This window comes from Porites lutea, chromosome 9 (assembly GCF_958299795.1).
Source record: "Porites lutea chromosome 9, jaPorLute2.1, whole genome shotgun sequence".
NCBI lineage: Eukaryota > Metazoa > Cnidaria > Anthozoa > Scleractinia > Poritidae > Porites > Porites lutea.
In genome coordinates, this window is record NC_133209.1 from 13,234,686 (window position 1) to 13,258,255 (window position 23,570).

Consider the following 23,570-nt stretch of genomic DNA (forward strand, 5'->3'; position numbering starts at 1 on the left):
GAGTTACGATGTGACAATGGTTCTAACTTCGTTGGATCCGAACGAGATTTGAAGAAGAGTCTCCGGGAATGTAGCCTGCGAAGCGCAGACGCATTTCCGGTGGGAGAGAAGCGACGACCGGAAATGCGTCTGCTGTTCGCAGGCTACCGGGAATGGAACCAAGGGCAGATAGAGAGAGAGCTGATACAACGAGGCTGTAAATGGGTATTTCAACCCCCGACTGCGTCAAGTACGTCTGGCGTGTGGGAACGTATGGCTCGAAGTGTAAAGACAGTCTTAAAGTCTATTTTGGGGGCGCTAACTGTGACAGATGTGGTTCTACGAGCACCCCTTACTGAGGTTGAGCGTATCCTTAACGGAGGAGCCCTCCAGCGAACTCGGACGATCCGAACGATCTCGAACCACTAACACTTGCCCACCTATTGATGCAGAGGAAGATCATCTGTTTGCCTCCTGGAGTCTTTGAGAAGACTGACATTTATAGAAACAAGTGGAGGCAGGTTCAATTTTTGGCCAATTTCTTTTGGGAAAGGTGGTTGAAGGAGTACATCCCAACCCTCCAACAACGAGGTAAATGGCGAAGAGTGCTGCCTAATATCAAACCCGACGCCTTGGTTCTGCTTGTTAACGACAACACCCCCAGAGGGCATTGGAGTCTAGACCGAGTGTTGGAGACGTACCCGGGTCCAGATGGTCTAGTACGGACTGTGAAGGTCAAGACTAAGGACGCTGTCTATGTTCGTCCTATAAAGAAGTTGTGCTTGCTTGAGAACGATGTGAAAGAAGTAGATACGATGTAGATGCTGAGTTTAACTGTTGGGACGTTCTACGCGATCGCCCCAAGGCGGCCGGGATGTTCGGGACAAATCTAATTTAAACATCGAGCATGATAATTATCCGAAAACTGTTAGGGTTTTTTGATAGGGACCTGAGCGCTGTTCACGTGACCTCTTTTTCCATGTGACTAGCGTGTTGATCTGTGAGAGTTGTTGCGTTGTTTTATGGCAGTGAGAGCACAGAACTTGTGAGTATTTGAGCTTATTTGGTTCGTTTTTCAGTTCTATTTGGCTCTCTACCTACAAGTTTTGCATTTTTATTTTAGTTTTCACCGTTCGAGTTGAACAAATCTGTGCTTATCCCCAACATGAGCCAGTTCCCTTGACTGAATCGAGCGGTGTCCTTTCAGGCACGTACGTAATATAGTTGAGTCTCGCTTTCAATATCTGGCTTCAATAGCATGCTAAGAATCAGATCTGAAAATTGCGTAATCCCTAACTTTTCCACAGAATTTCGACATTTTGGATGTTTCCTTAGTCAGCACTTTACCAACGCTCTCACTATTTCTCTTACTATATCCATTGAGTTGTTTATGTCTAATGCTTTAGTTTCCTTAATAACATTATGAACAACAGTATCGCTCATGTTGTTACTTTCTACCCTTAATTTGCTAGGAGTATCACTTTTGTTAAAGTTCTCAGTTTCACTAGATAGAGTTTCCATACTATTTACTCGCACATTGCCTTGTAGCTCTTCTGTACTATATAAATACAACTTTGTATCAGTCTCTAAATTCATAAAGAACTCTTGACTCTCCTCTAGCCAAGCTTCTTGGGCCTCAAACTCTTGGTCGTCTTCAATAAGTTTCGCGAATTCTTCATGTTGCACCATCAGTGTCTCAAACGCAATTTGAAGTTTAAGTAAGGCTTCTCTTACCACTTCTCTTGGTCGCTAACTTCCTATAACATGGCGCAGTGATTTTCATGCGCTCGTCATTGCTGCCTTAGTATTTCTTCGGTTAATCTTCGTTTTCTTTAGAAGATCCTTAGCCATTGTCTTTGCTCTCGGGAAACTTGTTTACAATAGATATCGAATGCTTGTTTGGTTGACCAAAGACGCTAAAAAGACCAAATACGAGGGTAGAATCGTATTTTAATTACATGTACAATTCGATCTGAAATAAAGTAAACATGTCCGTTGGCACGTATGCACTCGGCCTAAGTACAATGTAGAAAATGAACAGAAAGTAACCTAACACAACAACAAAATCGACTTTACATTTACTTCTATAACTGCCTCCGTATTTAAACAAAACAGTTCACATTTACACAGTCTGGTTTTCCGGTTAACAACTTCTGTTTATCTGGTTAGCAACTTCTGGTTATCAATAAACGGGTTGAAACTGGTCAGCTTAAAATCAGTTTAACAACTGAACTCAAAGCTCGCTACGCGACTTTAAATAGGGCGCCTCGCGAAAATAAAAGTACACGCAAGATTTTAAATTTGAACAAAGCGCGAGCAAAATAAACTAGAACAGCGCACGCGTGGTGTACATTTTACTCAAACAGATGAACGGACTGTTCATCAGAACAGAACATGGTCAGTTTCCCACTCTATTGTAAAGTTATCGGAGTTTCTCGAAGTGGTCTGTCTAGATAGCAGCAACAATAAAAATCTGATCAAAGTCCACAAGGTACAGTAAAACCTGTTTTTTTCCCTTATTTCCGGGTGTTTGTTCCGAAATCCCGATAATTCGATCTCACTACAACTCGAACTTTTTGATTCCTATTTCCCTTGAAGGCTCGAGTTATCAGGAGTCGACTGTAATCCAGTGGCAGCACAACACACTGAACACGAACCAGATTCCTGTCTTTTTTAATAGTTGCTTTTTCTAGTTACCAGTTTAACTACATTTTTATAATCTATTTACATTGCTTCCTGGTATTCCATTAATACTTTCTCGAGCCACTAATCCTCCGAAATAACAGATACCAGCCACCTTGATGGGGCCGTGCTGTAATGGCCCAGTCTATAAGCTTCACTTAAAAGTAACACATAGACAAACACGTCAGACGGTGATAACACATCAGTGACACCACAAATCTGACAGTCAATGTTCCTCTATTTATTCCTCTACTCAAAACGGAAGTGGAGCTGCAACTGTGCTCTTTACAGCGCACTATAAGTGAGTTCTCGTTCCTTCATCATTAAACCCTTTGGGATAAAAAAAAAAAAACAAGCATTAACGTTGTCACAAATTTCGAAGTATCAACTTAACAAATCGACACAATGTTCCATAATCTATACTCATACCCTCCATAGACATGACGTCAAAATGTTCAAAACTTTGCAGTGCCACTTCTTTGTTTTCAACACATTCAGTTTTGACGTCATCTGTGATCTATTACTGAATAGACGCACAGCAACATGGAATCTATTTATTAACTTCACCATAGAAATGACGTAAAAATGTTCACAACTCAGTTGGAACCACGAACAGCAAGCCGTATGGCCGCTAAGAGTACAGACAAAGGAAACTTGTTGTTAGCTTGTTTTTTTACAATAACATAGGCAGTTTGTAACATCCATTTCCGTCGAAGTTTCTCAGTAAACATTGCTCGCGCAAGAAAGAGTAAAAGAAATTGCGCCACCATGATGTCATTTCCATGATCTGTACTCTTATCGACCATAGCTCTCGACCAATCAGGGCGCAAGAAATCGCTCAGTTATTGTAAAATTAACAATATCTGAGGAATATATACTGTAGTAATTAATTATGATTTAAACTCACTTGTCTAAGAGAAGCAAGTTGTTGTAAAATCATCTCCTGGCGTGCTGTAGGTAATGGCTCTGGAGAGATCTAAACACAATTGTTAGCAATCATTAACCAGGTGCAATTTGAAATTAGTGCATGAGCTTTAATACTGTGAGCCAGAAAAGGCCAGACCAGTCCAGCTGTGAAGAGAATAGGCCACTTCCGAGTTCCAAAAACCCTCACTTTCAAAATGAGGCTAGGTGCACAACCTTTCTTATGAAAATAAGTTTCATTTGCATGAGAATGAAAAATGATTTCCATATTAACGGCTGAACACCTACCCTCGTTTTGAAACAGAGGCCCGGGGAACTCGGAAATGGCTTATTTCACTATAAGTGCATTTCATATCTAAAGTGACCGATTGGCAGTCGGCCAGTTCTCACCATTAGCAAGCGCCCAAGGTAGCTTTCTTAAGCGAGAATTATCCCCAATGCAAAACAAATTTTTAACATGTTGAAAAGTTATTTAGTTAAACACGGTTTAGAATTGTTGTCTTCAAAAAACTGCTTACTGACTATTATCGACTGCATATTTAGCACAAATTACACTGGAGTAAGTTAAAGTTCAATTGAATCCAGTGTAAGACCCCGTGTACCCCGTGTACTAGTTTATCGTTAAGGTTTTTCATTTTTTTAAAACCTGGTTAAAATAAACATGTTAAGTTGGTACTGCGGATGATGGGGCTTTAGTAGTATATAGGATGTAAGATTACGCTGAGAAAGGGGATATTTGACTCTTTCAACTGATTTCTGCTAGAAATGACATTTTACGAAAATCTGACTCGATTTAACATAAACATACGCCGACAGCCTAAGAATAATACAAACATTACAACAGCCATGGAAATAAGAATTGAAATAAGAATTATTCCAGATCAGAAGGTGACCAACCTTTCCGGTATCCAACACATTTTTTCCATCCGCAATCTTTGCCTTTACTTGTCTAACCTTCCGCTTTTCCGCAGTCAGAGAAATACTGGTATTTTTGGAATTGACATCTCGCTCCGATCCTTTAACTTGCTCGTTGTGTTTTATTATATTTCTAGTTTTTCTCAGAGTACCTTGGTCTGCCTTCTTTCCTGTCTGTTTACTTGTATCAGTTGTAGTAGTAGCAGTAGTATCATGGTCTGACAGAGAGGTGGTATCCATGGCAACAGCAAATGTAGCACTTGAAGTCCGCCTGTAGGGCAACATAAAAGCATCTTGTAAAGCAGGAGCGGCAGGTACTTCCTCTTGCTTTACATTCTCCAAAGAAGTGCGTTTCCTGATTTGATGTTTGCTCGGTTGTTTTTTTCTATGGCTTTTTTCTGACTGTGACCGCGTAGATTTTTTGCTTGGTCTTGACGATTCTAAGTATGAATTCGCCTGAGAATCATTCTTTCGAGAAGGAACCGGAGATGATGATGTCCATTGTGATTCCAATGATGTACTTAAACTTATTTCTTTTAGCTCGGATTCCAGTTGGGCGTTCTTTTGCCAAGAACTGTTTCTATCATCCTCCTGCGGTACTCCCGTCTCAGTTCGTTCTATTCGCGGACTGAACTGGGAATATTCCGTTACATAAGACGAGCTTTCTGTGGATCGCATCCAAATAGATGTGTCTTGGTCACCTGGGAAGAAAAATAAACAACAATAATGTTTAACTAGGGATTTTTCTTATAACGCAAAATGATTATACCTGCTTGTTTAAAATGTGCTAAATAAATGTATTAACTTTGTCGTGTTGCACATACAGGAGATGAGTACAGGCCAAAAAACGGTTTATAACATAGCGCGCGTGCTTGCCCTATATAAGTCCTATTGAGCCGCTATGAACAAAATCTTTATTTACGCACGCCCGTGCGTAAATAAGATGACGTGTACTGTTCAGCTGTGTTTTTCGTCCCTTTTCCTAAGTACCCAAAAATCGACGGCAATGATAAAAAACTTTCTAGACTTTTTTGGAATTTAGCTTCGTTCTAGCCACTCAAAGCAACAGCAAAAGCCGCGACATGTTTCGCAAATAATAGAGCCTGCATGATTCGTTGAAACTTGAAAGTCTGCCGTAAAGACTGACATTTACTTGAGAAAAGACCACAAATTGGTCTGTGTCGGAAAATATCCAATTTGTACAAAGTGTCCTCCGTTTTTAACGTTTGTTTTATATCCTACAAAACAAGTTAATTAAAAGTAAGCTCAACAGCAAAAAATTATACACTTTTGTTATCGCCGAACAATCCGACTGAAGCAGGAAAATTTCTCTTGCAATAACAAGACAAATGACACAAGGAGACATGAATTTATTACTCACAAAAACAACTGCTGCCGGGTCTTCTCAAGAAGCCGTAATGACCAGCCATTGTTCGTAAATGAATATAAGGCTAACGTAGGATGACAGTCGTCTTCGCTGAAAAACAAGTTTTCTGGATTTTGCCGAGCAAACATAAACATCTTTCAAGCAAATCCAAACCGTACTCCACGACTTCCGAACATGTGAGTATTTTCACTTCAGGCGGACTTTAAGACTCTTTTTCCTTTGTTTCTTTTTAGTTTTCATTGATAGTTAGCGAATAAATAAGCAAATTTTCTTTCTCAGTTTTCAGAAAGAATTTTCATTCAAACTAAACCATTGTGGCGTGTTTGTAATCAGCCAATAGAAGCGTTTGTTATTGTGTCGCGCGTTACGAGAATTTTGTAGTTAATCGAAAAGCAAGCATTTTTGACAGCTATGTTATAAAAGAATTTGCTCATGCTTTTAGCTGTGCGTATATCGAGTTATGGATGCACTTGGGAAGTTTGGAGAGCACTCAAGAAGGTAGAGTTGCACTCGGCTATCGCCTCGTGCAACTCTTACGCATCTTTCGTGCTCTCCAAACTTCCCGCGTGCATCCATAACTCGATATACGCACGCTAAGCATGAACAAATTCTTAAATATCTAGGAATTAGCCAATGAGGATCCCATGGCTCCTCTTCTGGAGTTATAGAGGGCAATATTTTTCAAGTAAGAGGGCCCAGGGTACCTGCAAGGAGACTGAAGATAGGCTCAATACTGAGTAAACGTCCTTTACCGCGATGTATGAGAAGATGGTTCATGTTAATGACTGACTCCTTCCCAGCCGTCTTTGTAACGTGCACGGTAAGAGCAGGAGGTGATGGGGACAAGTCAGTGTTAGCGATGATATAAAAAGAAGGTAGGTTAGGGACAGGGAATTCATCAAAATTCCAGTCTTTGATGGTGTCTGTTCTTGTGACAAGATTACTTATCAAAGTACGTATGGAAACATAAATCGCCCCTGTTATGAAAGAGGTCTCTTTATCAGTCAATGTTGAGTTATTCAGGTTCAGTTGTTGACCAGCGCTCACATTGCAGACCAAGCAACTTCACAAATGACAAACCTTCTTCCATTCGGGATCGCAATCCAGATACATCGTGACCACCAGACTCCAAATGCTTTAATCGTTTTGCAGCTTTTTCCTGAAAGTCAACAAATACATACATACGTAAATAAGGAAATGAATGAGAAAGGAGCAACAAAACGAATGGAGCCGAGGAGGATGAAGCTGCTTTGAGAGATCAACTAACCATTAAACAACTCAAACAAAATTTTACAACAACCTCTTGTGTTATAGGTAAGAATCTTGAATATTCAAGACACTTTTTAACATGCCCAATTCAGACCAACGACAAAATACCCTTCGAATGATCAAATATTCCATTTTCTTTGATAGTGGTTCTGGTCAACTGGTCATTGGTCGTGGCTCTTATTTTACTAAAAAAAGAACTTACCTGTTGTGCGGACTGGTGGGCCTGTACAATACTGAGTTGTAATGCCTCCGCCCGACGCCTTGCTTCATCCTACCAAACGCAATCAAGAGACACGTCACTTTAAAGTGCAAGTAGTACACCGACGTGAAAAAAATTCTAGGTGTTACTGTAAGAGAAGATTAGAAATGGAACGATCACATTACAGCGAGAGCAACAACTTCATCTTACAAAAAGTTAAGCGCACTGATGTAAAACATCGTTGCTGTTGCTTGTGTTATATCAATATTTCACTGGGCATTTCTGACTTCTACTCTAGTTCCTTAGCCCGATCGAGACGATCAACATACATTGTAAGAGCGCTTAAGATTATACACGGACACCCTGAACTTTTTTTAAGACACGCTTTGTTAGTTAAGACTACAGAACAAGGGTGAATGTCTATGTAAATATCTGTTTAATCACATATCGTATCACGGAAAGTGGAACCAGCAAAAATCATAAGATGTACTACTTACATTCAGTGGCAGTCATATTTTGATATATCACATCCGAAGTATCTAATAACAACTACCAAACACAAGAACATATACAGATCCTATGGGCCTCATCATAGCTTACTATTTAACAATTATTCCTCGAGCCCGAATGGGCTCTGAGTCAATAGGCCATGAGGCAGAAGGCCGAATGGGCTATAGACTCAGAGGCCATGAGGGCGAGAGGAATAATTGTTTTAGTAAAATCCAACTAGTTGGTCAAAAATATCGAGAATAAAAAAATTTTAGCTAGTTAAAGCTAGACTTTAATCCTTTTTTGCCGCCAAAAAGCGCGCGCTTTTCGCTATTAGTAGGCTATAACATATAGCCTAGTAGTAGCTCAGCCAATCAGAACGCAGCATTGATAATAGACCACTAGTTGGATTTTACTAACAACAATTATCCTCACCTCTTTTTCTTGACGCATTTTCAGTTCTTCCTGATACTGTTTGTGAAGTCTTTCTCGCTCTAATGCTAGCGTTCTTTCTTTCTCAGCTTCCTCTTTCATCCTTCTTTCTTTCTCTTCCTGCTTAAGCCGTCTTTTCTCCTCTACTTGCTCTTTAATGGCAAGCTAAAATAATTCAATATAACTTTCCAGTAACACTACGATAATCATCGCGATAAATATTCTCAGGTTAATGTCGACCACCAGCAGCAAATCACTAACAGGGACCTTGAGATCCGAGGACAGCGAGCAGAAGGCCGCGGGTTTGATCTCCAAGGCAGGACTAATACTCAAGGTCTGAGTAATGCCGGGAGGAAGGTACTGCCTTAGACTCCCAGCAGAAGTCCTTTGGGGTTCGTTCGTCACTCATTCAAACGAACCCCAAAGGACTTCTGCTGGGAGGCTAGTACTACCTTTGCCCTGCAAAACGGCTTCACCTTCGAGGGGTTCGGGTGAGTCACGTAGAAATGGCGATCCCGTCTCCAGTAGCGTAAGTAAAACTGTGAAATATCTGTCCGGAGAAGCCTAAGAACCATATCCAAGTTCAGAAAGTGAGAGGAAATGTCCTCGTCACTTGTGTACTTCCTATGTAAAACGTCAAATTAGGCATTTTCACGTCGTAGTCCTGCAGCGACGGCAAGGAAATGTACAAAAAAGCGTGATACACGTGCAAAATTGTTGTTTTGGTTATTAAACCTATTGCTTTATTGACGTTCTCGTTGCCGTCGCTGTCGTCGGATCTTAAGGTCCGTAATATCATATTATCACCACCACTTGGTAACACTAAGTTGAGTGCCGGTTTATTGACGTTTGCTCGGTTGCTTTGCCAGGGTCTACCTGGTAAACTAGTGTGCGGCAGGACTAGCTCAGTATGTAAATATCATCCCTGCTAACAGAGGCCTCTTCTCTTCCGAGCCAAATACCAGGGTGAAAAAGGCCTCTGCTAGCAGGGAAGTAAAGAGCTCGACTGTAGAGCAGAAGGCCGCGTGTTTGATCTCCAGGCCCGGACCAATACTCAGGGTCTGAGCAATGCCGGGAGGAAGGAACCTTCGAGGGATTCGGGTGAGTCACGTAGAAATGGCGATCCCATCTCCAGTAGCGTACGTAAAACAGTGTATTCAGTATTATTCAGGGGCACCCAACGACTGTTTTCCGTGAAATATCGGAGAAGCAAAAAATGCCTAGAATTTTCTATAGCTTGAGGAAGGCTAAAAATTTCTAGATGACCGTTCCATTCATGTACAATTTTCGAAGCTTATCTAATAATTCCCTACGATTTTGTGAAGTTTAATTTTTCCCATTTCACTCACCAGGTTAAGCTATTTTTCGTAGAGAAAGGAAACCTAATATTTTCGGAATCGAAAATGCTTTTACTATTTCGTCAATCTTTAAATTGCAGCTAAAATTTTCGGGAAAACAATACTGAAGCCCTTGTAATTTCTAGAAGATTCAAGTTACCCTAGGATGACCGAACACATATAAATTTTTAGCGCCACTTAGAATACATTTCTAAACATCTAAAAGTACTCTGGATAACCTGAAAAGTATTTTCAATGCATTTGGGAGGAAACGGTCGTTGGGGGCCCCTGATTGACACTCAAATAAAATCGTGCTTCGTCTATCATTCAGAACGACGTCACACGATTGGGAGGTAATGTTAAGCTGTTGGCTTTGAACAGAACGTCAGGAAACCCTCACTACCGCGGTGTATAATCTAGTACACTCTTTATTTTTAATATAACAAGTTTTTTTATGAGAATATCGAGACTGAAATTTGCGAAATTTCAAGAATACAATAAGAATAAGCCGAAGGCTGAGATTTTGTTGAAAATCTGTAAATACAATACAATTAGCGGTGAAAACTAGGGAACAAAACAAAAACAAAAAAACCAGCATCAACTGAACTTTAGACCACAATACATTACAACGGAAAAGTCAAAAGCTAAAATTTAAGAATAATGCAAGAATATTTCAGCCTAAAATTGGCAGAAAAAAAGAATATTAAGACCGGGCCGCAAAAACAACATTCTTATGAAAAAGAAAGAGTGTAGTGGACAAGGCCTTCTAGTAACACGCCTGCTTTACTTTGGGTAAAATAACCTGAAAGTTGTAAAACAATCAGTCCATAAAACGATAGGAAATTTTTTAATAATAGCCGTGAAAAATTAATGGGATAATAAGATAACTTAGTTTAAGGGTCACCTGATGTTCCAGTGTCTTGTTCCGTTTTCTTTCCAGTTCTCCTTGATCCACTTGTCCTAAACTCTGCAATCCATGACCTCGATTATGAATATTCCCAGCCCTGTTTACATATGAAACCTAATTACAGTTCAGCTGTCAGGGTTTTCCCTTACGCGCAAATACGCGTCAGAGACGCGCTGTTTCGCCGAAAAAGAAAAAAGAGGACGCAAAACACCAAAGAGAACCGTTCCTCTCGGACTCACATGCTCTAGAGCGATAGTTTACTAAAAATTAGTTAAAAACTGCGTACATCTTCAAAAAATCTGTTTTGAGAATAAAATATCAAGACTTTTGAATCTTCTTCTTTTGTCTGACTCCTTTTTTAAAACTAAAAAGAGCCATTATCACTTTGAATGGTTCTCAAGCTTGCTTTTTTGATGTTCCGATCGGAGAACCACATTAAAACTCCTTGCAGAGGTTTGGAAACTACTGTCTCATTGTGAGCCAGTGAACGGTTGTAGTGATGCTTCTGCTTTTAAGAAGAAACCCGAAAATGTTTCAGAGACTTCCTGGAATTTGAAAGAGTGCTAACCTTAGGACTCCCACTGTTCCCTCTGGGACCCTAAACCTCTGGTTAAAGGAGTCTTAGGGACTCCGAAAGGAAAATATTGAGTGAAAACTCCGGGCTGTTCTGTGCTAACCTGTCGTTGTTAAGAAAACATCAGAAAATATTCGCCCCTAATATGCACCTAAACTTCGGCTGTTTCGCATATACAGGAGGCAGAACATCCAATAAAAGACAGGTAACCATGTGGCCTGAACATTAACTGTGGTATAAACCCATTTTTACATGATTCTTATAATTGTTGTCTGTCGAAAGGAACGGAGTTGCTTGTTTGAATCGATGTGTTCCAGGTTAGGGGACAATGGAGAGGTAGGGAATGGACACAAATACGTAGATACGCAGTTAATTTGTTCTTTATGTCCCCCAAATGCTTGTGGACTTAATATTGATCATACACTTGTAACTACTTTACCTTTCATTGCTGGCTGAAGTGAGAGAATTTTGCACAGTTTGCACTGGAGAGTGTTGTTTTGTAAAAGTGCTACTAGTAGGCACGCTGATGTTGGCAGAAGATTCACGGGCTGGAGCAGGTGTTTGGAACCATGTTTCATATTTACTCTCCTATATTGAACAACAACCATCTAACATTATTTTGTTCTATTAATAATAAGATACTTAGAAGGTTTGGATGGGATTCTGTTACAGGTCAAAAATAAACAGTGGAACCTCGATATAACGAAAGGCCAAATAACGGAGAGGCAAAATTTGTTCGCTATAAGAAGGTGTCGTTATATCAAGGTTCTTTTTCATATATTTTACTATTACTGGGGTAAAAAAAAATCGTTCGTTATAATAATCATAATGCTAATTAAATATTTTTTAAGGCACAAAATAGCATTTAAATATATGATTTACTGCGAGGATTTCGTTATATAGAGGATCGTTATATCGAGGTTCCACTGAATTAAGGTTAACATTTTTTTACCTTGGTTGATTCTCAAATTCCCTTTGTTTCTTGGCCCTAATTCATGAATAATCAGGGACAGGAGATAAAAGAAATTGAGAATCATTCAATAGCAAAGAGTCTGGTTTTGAATTCAGTTGAGGTTTGAAACTTTCTTGTTTTTAAACTATGATAATCACATTCTCTTAAAAATATTTCAGTTTTGCGTAATTGAGAGCAAGAATAAACTTGAAATATTCTACCTTCAGTGATTGATTTAATTTTTCCTTAGCTTCTCTTTCCTTTTTTTCTTTGATTTGTTGCTCTGTTAAAAATGGAAATGAACAAAATAAATCCAGTGTGGTGTAACTCAGGTTTTATCCGTTTGCAACATATTTAAGAGCCAATGTCTGTAATTTTCGAGAATCGGTTGACAGTCGTGAATTTTTGAATTTCTTCATATTTTGCCCAAATAATCTCTATAGTACACTTATTTCAAAAATCACATTAAAACTTGTGACGGCTTTTTATTTTTTCAGGAATCGGGCAAAGTTTGAAAAACGGTAAATCGGCGCTCTTTCGAGTATGAAATTACCGAAAATTGAGCATTTTCTTCACGCTCGTACATAAAAACTGGATAATATCTCTAAATGAAATCAAGTCACAAAACAAACATAGACTTGTGCTTTATAATTCAGCAATTAACTTTAGATAAGCTGTTAAAATGTGACTGTGCCGGCCGCAAGAAGAAACACGGTTTCGGCTCTTTTCAAAAATGGCAAATTTGGGCTAACTTCACCATCGAAAAAACCCAATTGGTACATAGAATTTCAACATGAAATAAACACTGTTTTCAAGCACATTGTTTGCTGTTTCTTGTGTTAAAAAATCTCTCGCGGCATTACAAAAGCGCGTCGCTGAGACACCGAAACGTGGAGGATATTTTCGCACGTGGGAACGGTGACACAAACAAGCCGCAATGAGGGTAGACAAATGCTGCTTAGCTTCTTTAACAGAGGTTCACAATGCGAAAACTTCTTAAAACCTTTTAAATATGTTTTCAGTTTGTTATAAAGGGCTATGTAGATTAACACTGTATTTGATCGGGTGATTGCATGCAACATTCAAGAAGACAACACATTTCTGGTAGTGTAAATATTGACCCTGAGTTTCTAACTTTTAAGCAAAAGCCACTAAAAACGGCTTGGTATTTCTGAATGGGACACCAGATCTATAGGAATTTTCTTACCTCAGTCATTTCAACTGCAAGTAGCCGCAATTCACTGAAACACTTTTAAAAATTGTTTATATCTGACTTTGTCGTTTAAAACTGAGCGACTTTATATACCGTATGTTGTTGAAAGTATCGTGTGTGATTCGAGTCTGGTCACGCAACTCTGCAGACAAAGCTAAATCACGCCCAAGTGTAAAAAGAATACGTAAAATGCTTTAAAAAGCACCGGTTCTTGTTGGTTTCAGTAGTTTTATAACTTCCACAAAACCTGTCAATCGAACTAAACTACCTGGCGATTTTCTGCTACACTGTAAATATTTTTTCAAATGTGCAACAAACTTGAACCGAGAAAGAAAAAAAATCAGCAGGTGTAAAACCTTTTTGTTGTACCTGTCTTTGCTTGTAATAAACTAACTAAGCCTAACTTCGCTCAGTGTACAGACATCTCTGTCATGCAGAATAGGTGACCACACGTAATCCACATACAAAATAAAAGTTGAGCATGGAATTAAAATTTCTCTCGTTTGTCCATTTTGAAACAGCAAACTACTTAGATTCAAACTGATAATTCTTCATATTGGGAAATGAGCAGATAAAAACCATCCCAAATAATTTGAAGACAAAATAAATAGAATATGGTGAGGAAAATATGTCACTTGGTACAATTCAAGCTGCCGTCATTCTATTAAAGACCCTCTATTAAGGCTAAAGGGTACCCTATGTCCATTTGCGAAACGCTTCACGTCAAAATATTGCGGAAGCTTCTTACGCGTTAGAATCAATCACGCTTACGTATACGTTAACAATTGGGTAATTCTCCGAAAACTGAAAAATGCCTGAATTCAATTGAACTCAAGTTTTAACTAACTTCTTTTCGCTCCAAAAGTAACTGGTTTTCCTGGAAATCTAGGACAATATACTTCTTATCACCTAATTGACTTAAGGCAGTCTTTATACACGCTAACATTTGTCTGCCTGAAAAAAGAAGGCTTGTCTACACGCAACGGGTGAACTATTGAACAGATCTTTTTGCCTTACCAAATTCGCCGATAATGAAATCCACTTAAAAGTTCACAAATCACGTTCAAATCAAACCATTGTTTACGGGTTACGCCCAAGGGACCCAAGGTGGCTCCGTTGTCATTACAGGCGCAATTATGAACTATGACAATGAATAATAATGAATGAATGAGCTATAACTCTTTTCGGTTTTTCGATGGGTATGAAAATTTGAAAAGAACTGCAGGTATCATTTGGCAATAATATGAAACTATATAAAATATTTTCATTTTACTGCTGGTAAGAATTTTTTACGAGTAAGTGCTGAAGTGGACTCAGTCTACTTTTGAAAGAACGGTAAGTGTATATTGCAATATTGCTCCGAAGTTATCGTTCGTTTAAGTCAAAGTTTTAAATGCGCTTGTTAGATCAACGGTACGGTGCCACCGAAATACCAAAACCCCTTTCATCCACACGTGAATAATGGTCTTGGGATGTTAACCCTCGGACGCACAAGAAGGGGGAGTGGATGCCACCCCGCCCCCATTAGGTTTTTCTGAGTTTTTTTCCTAAAGAATAAAACATCAGCACCTGACGTTTTCTGTAGCTGTTCTTTCATCCCTCGCGCAAATTTTGACACAAGTTTGGTGATGGTCAATTGCTATGGTTACGAAATATGACGTCACAAGTAGCAGGTGGTCAAGCCAATTTTGGGTGAAAATACTTGTTTTTTCAACTTCTTTCAACAATAAAAGTAAATCTTGTGGCTAAAATCCTGCAAAGTACTTATTTACGTGTTATCGCGGTTTTATCCTGATTTCTAATTCTTGGTAAAATCCAAGATGGCGGCCAAGATGGCGACCATTGTTGGTGACGTCACAGGCCTCCAGCAGCGCCACTACCCATAAAATATACCTCACCTTGTTGAGAAGAACAAAGGCTTTCCACTAAAGGTAAACTCGTTTCAAAATACTGCAACATATGAAAAACTCCGGGAAGGGGTTCTATCCATCCCCTCCCCCCGGTTGTACCACGGCAGGGGTATGAATTTGCGTGTACGTCCGAGGGTTAACAACCACGAATCGCGAACAAATAAAAACTTAACTTGAATTACATGAGAAAATCAGTATAGCTCCAGTCACTGGGAGTACGCTAATTTGTTCACTTTCGGGGGTTACAACAGCAGCTATTTACAACTTCTTCTAAAAGTTCCACGTATGGGGCCTTCCTCCTCACTGCTGGTACAGGTGTATTCAGCTCTAAGCGTTCGCAAAGATGTTGGAGTAGTGCCACCTTCGTTTTCCGAAACTCAGATTTATTGTTGACCAGAGAGCATACGTTGTACTGGTCAACAATAATGGGATGACGGAGCTGCAGGGAAGAAAGCACGTTTTCTTTTGCAGTAGCGAAATTGCTTTGCTCCTCTACAGCTAAGGCGTCCTCTTCCAAGACCTCAACCTGTTGCTGACGCACTTTTAGTGCCAGTCGCGAGAAAAAGGAGGACACTTGCTGTGGTGTCAGGAATTCAGAAACAGCGAATAACCTTTCCCCGTCTTTGCCCCTGGAACGGCGCATTTCCTTCGCTACAAAGGCAGGGTCAATCTTACTGCCGGTGGACTGGCCGATATTGAACTTTTCTTCCAAGTAGGTTTTCTGCTTTTGGTTAAAACGGTATGGTTTCTTCACTTGTTTCAGCGCCCACCCTTCCTTGACCTCCTCACGTTGATGTGAACTGCCAACTGAGCTTGGTACTGCTCGCAGTGCAGGAATAAGCCCTACGCCCTCCTGTAGGCGAGCGGCGTATTGATGTTTGGCCAAATCCATCAGGGTGTGCCTTTCTGGAGAGAGGGTACAGGCCTCTAACGACAGGTGACGTTCTAGGGCAGACGCTCTTTGAAAAACTTTAACACAACCTTCTTTAGGGCACGAATAAACATTGGACGGATGCCTTTCAGGGCTACTTTGCTGAACTTCGGGAACTTGGGGGGCTGCCTGGAGTCTAGCATGCGTTGAAGCCGATTTTAGAGTAATTGGTTTAAACCCACCAGCCGAAAAAGAAACAGTAAGCCAGTTATGGGTCACATCTGTCAAAAGAGTAGGAATATGAAGCATATGTTACAGCAGAGTTACTGAAATGAGTAATTGTAAAAAATATTTATTAATTCCTTGAGGTGTAGTAGCAAAAACCTTATCCCAGTGACGTTAACAAAATTTTCAAGAAAATTATATTAAAGGAAAAACAAATATTTCTTTTACGTCTCCCTTGTTTCATGTGCTGCGTTTTACAAAATACTGCGACAATAGCTTGTGCCATGCCTACATACGGGAGTAGCAACGGAAGTCTGCTATCCCCACCAGTTAAGGACATTCTCCCCTTTTTATTTTCAACTTCCCAGAAATGACACTGACCTGGAACCTTTTCCGAGGCTATGATCTTTCCAGGACCGATCGCATAAGCACGCCAAGCTTGAAGGGAGTCCTCCGTGAACAGAAAGTTATTCAGCTTGCTTATTCCAGATATCTTTCGAAGCTCCACAGTTTCTTCTATTGAAGGCAGGATAGCAACTCGGACACCTTCCACTCCTCCGTAGGATAACAAGGCCTCCTTCATCTCCGCTGCTGTTGTGACATTGTTGCCCTCGTTAATGTACGTTCGGATGTGGTTTTTGCAAGTGGCCGCCAACCTGTCCGCCGCTCCCTTACCTCCTTGGGGGTCACTGAAATCCATACGTACAACTTTGATACCGGTTGACTGCTCAAAGGTACGACAAGCAAGGATAGAATTAGCGCAGAGGTAGCATCCTGCGTTGTCTTGCCGTAGATGGGCCTTGGTAATCTCAGGGTATTCTTCGTGCAGTGTTTTTAATACGTGCTGCATCATCAACACCACAGCAGTACTGTCCTGACTACAAGACTGCACAACATGAACAAACGCCTGTGTCTGGATTTCGGAGCCGTTCACCCGTCTGAATACAACAGCGATGTGCCATGAAATCCCTCTCTTGCCGAACCAGTCTTGCTGTGATTCTCTATATAGCTGAGGGAGGAATTTCATGGCCCAGTCGCTAACAATAAGAACGGTGTCGTTGTTCAACAGTTCAAGCACATCCAGCCTCGATTTATCCTGCTGTACGGACCGTAATTGATGCGCCTTCCATGCCTGCACTGATCTCTTGGCCGCCTCGAACAGGAACAGAGCTTCATCACGTTGTTCCTCGTCAGGAAATACGGCATTTTCCGCGGCTGTTCCAATTTCATATATTGCAACATCGAGGGCATGACACTGATCACACAACTCCTCGTGATTGTGCTCGCAATGCTGTCTGAAGGAAGACTCGGATACGTCACTCAGAGCGTAAACGCTGCAGTGATCGGCCACTCTTGCTTCACTGTTGATATGCACCTTAAATGATAAGAAGATTCTTTGTTACTTTTCTATTTTAGCACCCTTACTGTTGAATACTGCTGTTGATGTTGACGTGAAAAAAAGATTTTAAATTGTAATTCCTATTAAGATATTTATTTAGTTATAAGGAAATCCTAAGACTAGGATGACTCTTAAGTCAAAGGCACGGAAAAAATTTGCCCGTGATCAAGGAAAAAGGGGGAAGTGGCGGGAAAAAGGAAGGGAGGGGGGAAAAAAATTCACAGACAGTCGTCTGAAAGTAGGAAACGTTCCAACGTATATTCAAATTCTCGTTGTTTGTCTTACGGATGACTGAAAATGACTCACGCAATTAGGTGATGATGTTAACTGTCAAATCTGATCAATCAGAGCGTATACCAGAAGCTGGGATAACGGAGAAGGCCGTTAAAGAAATGATTACAGGCTCCGCCTCCTTCCTCTCCCCAGTTTCCTCCCGTTTTATTTTCGAGTTCGCGCTTCCTCAATTTCGCGAACCCGACTATCTTGGAGCCTGGAACAGGCTAAGAATAAAGGCTTTTCACTATAGTCAACGGGTTACGCTCTCGCGCCCGTCATGCTGTTTTATAATTGATTATGGCATGTAAAAGTTAACCCTCGGACGTACCACCCCTTCCCCCCCATCCCCCAAGGTTTTTCTGAGTTTTCTCCTAGAGGATAAAACATTAGCACCTGATGCTTTCAGTAGCTGTTCGTTCATCCCTCGAGCGCATTTTGAGTCATGTTCAGTGATGGTCAGTTTCTATGGTAACGAGATATTACGTCATAAGTAGGAGGTGGTCAAGCCATTTTTGAGAAAAAGTACATGTTTGGTCAACTTTTTTCAACAATAGCAGGAGCCCATAACCCATGGGCTCCTGACAATAGAAAAAATCTTGTGGCTAAAATCATGCAAAGTGCTTATTTATTATTTTTTCTTGTAGAGAAGATCAAAGGCTTTCCACTCAAAGTAAAATTGTTTCGAAATACTTCAACATACTAAAAACTCCAAGGGGCTCCATCCACCGCTCCCCCCTTGTACCACGGTGGGGGTATAAATTTGCATGTACGTCTGAGGGTTAAATAAATATCTTATCATCATTATATAGTAATTGTTTACTGCTACGATAATAACGTTATCCTGGTTAATGTAAGTATCATCTAACGCGCGATTTTTTTAAATTCGAAACGCAAATACAATATAGTTTGAATCATTAACAGTTACCTTAAAATCACTCTTTAGGTAGAGCTTTCCTGCTTTTAGCTGATCTTTAATTCTTCCGCCCCACTCTTCTCCGTTAGTTTTGAGTAACGAAACGTGATCTGCTATGGAAGCAAGGTCATCAAATGCTCTACCTCCTTCCGCCGCGAAATAATCTAGCCCCTGTAGGGACGTGCGGACAGACGCACTACACTCTGAATGAATTCGCAACAGGGTACTTCGACTTGAAGGCTTAAAATTGGCCTCAGCACAATACTGATTGTACTGCGTCACAATCCGTTCAGGTATCATTGTGCGCACTATGTTTGGCACAGTGATTATCTTCCCGGAAGAGAGGTGAAGGTGTTTTTCCCCAAATGGCAAATCTTGTACTAAATGAGGGCTAGTTATAAAACCCAGAAAGTGATCTAATTGTTTTGGCTCTATTTGAAGTCTCGGAGCCTTCTTTTCGGGTACGGGAGCATTTCTTCCATGCTGAACACCGTGAAGCTTGGCCATCGTATATCGATACTGGGTCAAACCAGGTATAAATGTGGAGATGGCTTTAAAGGAAGCCACTCCTGTCATCACGGACAATACCTGACGACGAGTATCCCAGGAGGCTGCGTTACTGTATGACTCAGCCAGAGCCTCTAGGTATGCTACCTCTGAAGGTAGAGATGCGGCATGAAGACCCAGCTGCCGGTTCACGATATCAGATGACTGGAGTGCTTTCCACAAATGGGGTGCGTTAATTGGCGAAATGGTTTTAAGGACGGTGGAAACTATCTCGCTGGATCGCTGAATGTATCGGGAACGTGTTCGGCTGCTTACCTCGTCCCATTCCAGCCAAGGTCTTCCAAGCGGTTGAATATTACATTGGTTTAGAAAAGTATTGAACAATTCACGCGGCTGCGTTCTAGCGGTTGAAGAGCCATTCCCGTCTCCAGTTGATGAAGCAGTACTTGCGGTCTCCGGAGAAAGAAAAGATTCATCTGCTATCTTCATGTGGCTGAAGCCGGTTGCTAGCTCGTCGGATGTGCTACTGGTACTGACCTTTTCTTCCTGTAGTGATAAAAGAAAAATGCACTGCTTATAAAACATATCAGCTCACTTCACAGCCGAGCTAAAATACATTTGAATCACACGAATTTTAGTATCTTCCTTCCAACTTGTGGTAACATCACTCATCGAACGTCGTCGAATGTGGTTACAACCCTCTAGAAAATTATATTTTCTCAACAAGCGATTTTCTACCTCTCTTTGAAGCTCTGTTCCAGGCGTATAGATGGTAGAGAGTGGTACGAAATCACTCCCCTTTGCGCCTCCCTAACTGTTTGATCGCCTAGAACAGGCTTCGTCCTTTTTCGTACATCCTATTTTTTTCAACACACAGCAAACAAAGAACACTCAATTTGAAATGTAGCTTACCTCTTCCTGTGCAGACTCAAGTCTTTCTTGGTCTTCGGCTTGGGTACCGCCACCGGTTACTTCCGGTGCAGAATCCGCAGTTTCACGGGTGACCTCTTCACTAGCCACGAGGCTGACTAAATGCTCTCGGCATTGCTTGCAGATTGCTGAAGTTTAAAAGAACAAACAATTTGTTAGAAATTAATATTTTCGAAAAGCAAAGTTCAGAAAAAACAGTGTACCGTCCTTTAAACATAACCTAGCTTAACGTATATGAAGTGATTGATAAGGCAATTTCTTTAAAATTAGGGTAAATGTAGGGTTGATCCTCAAAGCAAAAAGTACCCAATACCACCCTACCGACCCCTCCTGCTCCTTCTCTGAGCTAAAAGTAATAGCCATGACGTAATGGTCTGAGAGCGGCTTTGACGTTGTCTAAAATAATAATATTTAATAAAAGAAATACTTACGTGAGCCCAAAGGAACGAGCACCTTCGTTGCTCGCAAAATATACGCGGATATCATCTTCTTCAAGCCGCATTGGGCCTTTGGGGTGCCTTTGTGTACAGCTACCCTATCAGGGACGGTACAACGTGATCTATTGCACCGCCACCTGGTACCAAACAGTTCGCGATGGCGGGGACAAACTGTCATTTTAATGTGTAAATCTTGTGGCTCAAACACGCCTAATGTAGAGATAAAGATGTTGTTTATCATAACCATTAATTAAAAAAGAATTTTAAGGTAGAATTGATCTTTGTTTATTGCAACAGCTCAGTATCTTACCTGCTCGCGCGAGTAGCAAATTAGCCTCGCTGTCAACACAGTCGTCGCTGATCTTGCAGTAAACCAAGTGACTGACGATATCTTTTGTACAATTGCCGATTGCAATGCATTCAACATTCGCAGGATTAGTTGTACTGGGGCCACAGGGGCCACCAACCAAGTTTGAATATGTACAAGACGCCATAAGATTGACTTGTACCACATAACTTTAGACCATGTAGACTGGCCAGGAATTTCTTTTCGGGCGCGTCACGCGTCACGCACTTCCGGAATGACATATTCCTTCCCTCGTGGTGACAGATTAATACAACAAAATCACTTTGATATGACCTGCCTGCTGCAAGTTCCAGGCACAAACTCTTTAAGAGCGGATGTGTCTTCGTCTAGCATTCATGAAGTTAGGGTAAGTTAATATCTCTCCTGCTTTTAAGGTTTCGACTGATACGAATAGAATTATAGTAAGAGTATAGTTTGACAATATTTGAACTGCAAGTGTATCTGTGCATTTATGGTTTATCCCAAACATCTGTTTCAAAGGCATCCTGTTTGAGCTGACAGAAATGCAGATTTATAGTCGGTAGCCGTTAGAACTCTGAAAAAGGTTCAAATGTCGAAGAAACTATATTTCCCAACAGAGAATTTTTTCGAAGAGTAGGAACTTGTTTGTTTCACGAGCTCTCGTGGTGTCAAAATACCCTTCAGATTTTGGTCTCCCGACGGGGCGCGTATGGAATGCCGCCAGAAATTTTTTAACACAAGAAACAGCAAACGATGTGCTTTAAAACAGTGTTTGTTTCATGTTGAAATGCCATGTACCAATTGGGTTTTTTCGATGGTGAAGTTAGGTCAAATTTGCCATTTTTGCAAAGAGCCGAAACCGCGTTTCTTCTCGCGGCCGCCACAGTCACATTTAAACAGCTTATCTAAAGTTAATTACTGAATTATAAAGCACAAGTCTTTGTTTGTTTTGTGACGTGATTTCATTCAGAGATATTATCTCGTTTTTATGTACGAGCGCGAAGAAAATGCTCAATTTTTACTAATTTCATACTCGAAAGAGCGCCGATTTACCGTTTTTCAAACTTTGCCCGATTCCTGAAAAAATAAAAAGCCGTCACAAGTTTTAATGTGATTTTTGAAATAAGTGTACTATAGAGATTATTTGGGCAAAATATGAAGAAATTCAAAAATTCACGACTGTCAACCGATTCTCGAAAATTACAGACATTGTCTCTTAAGCAATAGACCACACTTTCTATGGGTTTACCGGCGTGATAACCCACGCGGGATGTTGGGAGAACACGAGAAAAGCTTGTAAATCACGAGCCGAAGGCGAGTGATTTACAAGCTTTTCGAGTGTTCTCCCAACATCCCAAGTGGGTTATCACGCCGGTAAACCCATAGAAAGTGTGGTCTATTGCTTTTATAAAATAACTTTTAGTAGAATGGAGTATTTTAGGTAAAAAATATGGTTCTAGTACCGTGATCAAGTCACGTCTTCTCTCTAAAGTCATCATAAGCCAATCATGACTCACGATTTAATAGCGTTGAACTTTCTCAAAACTCAGTTCAGGGGGGGGTAAGCTACTTCCCATACATTCTCTTAAATGAAATCCAAACGATGTTCTCACAACTTGCAAAGCGATCAGCAAAGGTCTTGCCAGCGGATTTGTGTAGTGATCATGCGCATTACGTCAAAATCTATAGATCAACGGTCTTGAGAAGAAACAAAAACATGGCGATCGAAGGCGGGACTGTTTCTCACGATTATATTTTGGTAATTCGCAAATTTATTGATTTTATGTCGCTTTTCAGACATAGTGGGTAGTTTTCTTTTTCTGTTAAACAATTTCCCTCTGCAGAGTTTGGAATATGCAACATATAGCTCGATCCGTACAGCTGATAAGAACCGCCGAAGAGCTAGAGTTGAGCTATCAAGCAGTGTTTTGCTGCAAACCTTAGGAAAGTTAAAGTCGCTTCAAGGTACAGAGCTTTCAGTAGTAGTTGTGATTTGTTTATTAGGATCGTTTTGAATTTTAACTTTGGATTCAAGGTGTTGACTGATCGTAATAAACGAAGTGAAATGTTATGAAGTGTGAATGTTTATTCAGTTATGATTGTAGAGCTGTAAGCTCATATTTATAAAGCTCTCTGAATTACTTGCTTCCGATAAATTTGACACTTTCTCCAGTAATTTTTATCAGCATCAAGTTATCCTTACCCGGCAAAAACGATGTAACCTATAAATCGATCGAGCGCATTGTTGTTGGTTAAGATCTAACACGTTTTCCCCCACAATTTCAGTACCGAAAGACAAATACGATATGAAAGAAAAACAAAGATGCATGATATAATTTTTTTCAATTTTTATTTTTTCAGTAAGCATTTCTGATTTCCTCTGCCGGTCGCTTCTTGCTTCTAAAAAGTCTAAAAATATTTACTGTGGGAAAAGTACTCCAATTTTCCGCTGACCACCACGCGGGGTGACCACTTTGCAAGTTGTGAGGACAGGGCTTAAAAACGGCTGATTGGT

At 40.5% G+C, this 23,570-nt stretch overlaps 2 protein-coding genes and 1 long non-coding RNA gene across 4 annotated transcripts in view; 1 reads left to right on the forward strand and 2 right to left on the reverse strand.

Annotated features, from left to right (window-relative positions):
- Window positions 1-2,536: 2,536 nt before the first annotated feature.
- LOC140948160 (uncharacterized) overlaps window positions 2,537-23,570 on the reverse strand; it is a 40,600-nt gene continuing 19,566 nt past the window's right edge. Inside the window, exons 12-20 of the mRNA XM_073397383.1 lie at window positions 12,268-12,329; window positions 11,534-11,682; window positions 10,518-10,617; window positions 8,280-8,441; window positions 7,359-7,427; window positions 6,968-7,046; window positions 4,483-5,201; window positions 3,569-3,637; window positions 2,537-2,991 (exon numbers count right to left, since the gene is read on the reverse strand). Coding sequence (XP_073253484.1) covers window positions 2,947-2,991; window positions 3,569-3,637; window positions 4,483-5,201; window positions 6,968-7,046; window positions 7,359-7,427; window positions 8,280-8,441; window positions 10,518-10,617; window positions 11,534-11,682; window positions 12,268-12,329 — 1,454 coding nt within the window. The 3' untranslated portion in view covers window positions 2,537-2,946. The remainder of the gene's footprint in view (window positions 2,992-3,568; window positions 3,638-4,482; window positions 5,202-6,967; window positions 7,047-7,358; window positions 7,428-8,279; window positions 8,442-10,517; window positions 10,618-11,533; window positions 11,683-12,267; window positions 12,330-23,570) is intronic.
- LOC140948612 (uncharacterized) lies at window positions 15,256-20,508 on the reverse strand. 2 transcript variants are annotated; one of them, XM_073397879.1, is made up of 4 exons: window positions 20,273-20,508; window positions 18,866-19,906; window positions 16,647-17,640; window positions 15,256-16,321 (listed from the first exon to the last, which is right to left on the reverse strand). In XM_073397879.1, exons 2-4 carry the CDS (start codon window positions 19,847-19,849, stop codon window positions 15,399-15,401), a joined length of 2,901 nt encoding a protein of 966 aa, XP_073253980.1. In that variant the 5' UTR covers window positions 19,850-19,906; window positions 20,273-20,508; the 3' UTR covers window positions 15,256-15,398. The 2 variants fall into 2 exon arrangements, with proteins under 2 accessions (XP_073253980.1, XP_073253979.1); XM_073397878.1 differs by lacking the exon at window positions 20,273-20,508 and having other exon boundaries at window positions 18,866-20,010.
- LOC140947222 (uncharacterized) lies at window positions 22,752-23,126 on the forward strand. Its single transcript, XR_012166931.1, has 2 exons — window positions 22,752-22,814; window positions 22,900-23,126. It is a non-coding gene; the product is annotated as an uncharacterized lncRNA (long non-coding RNA).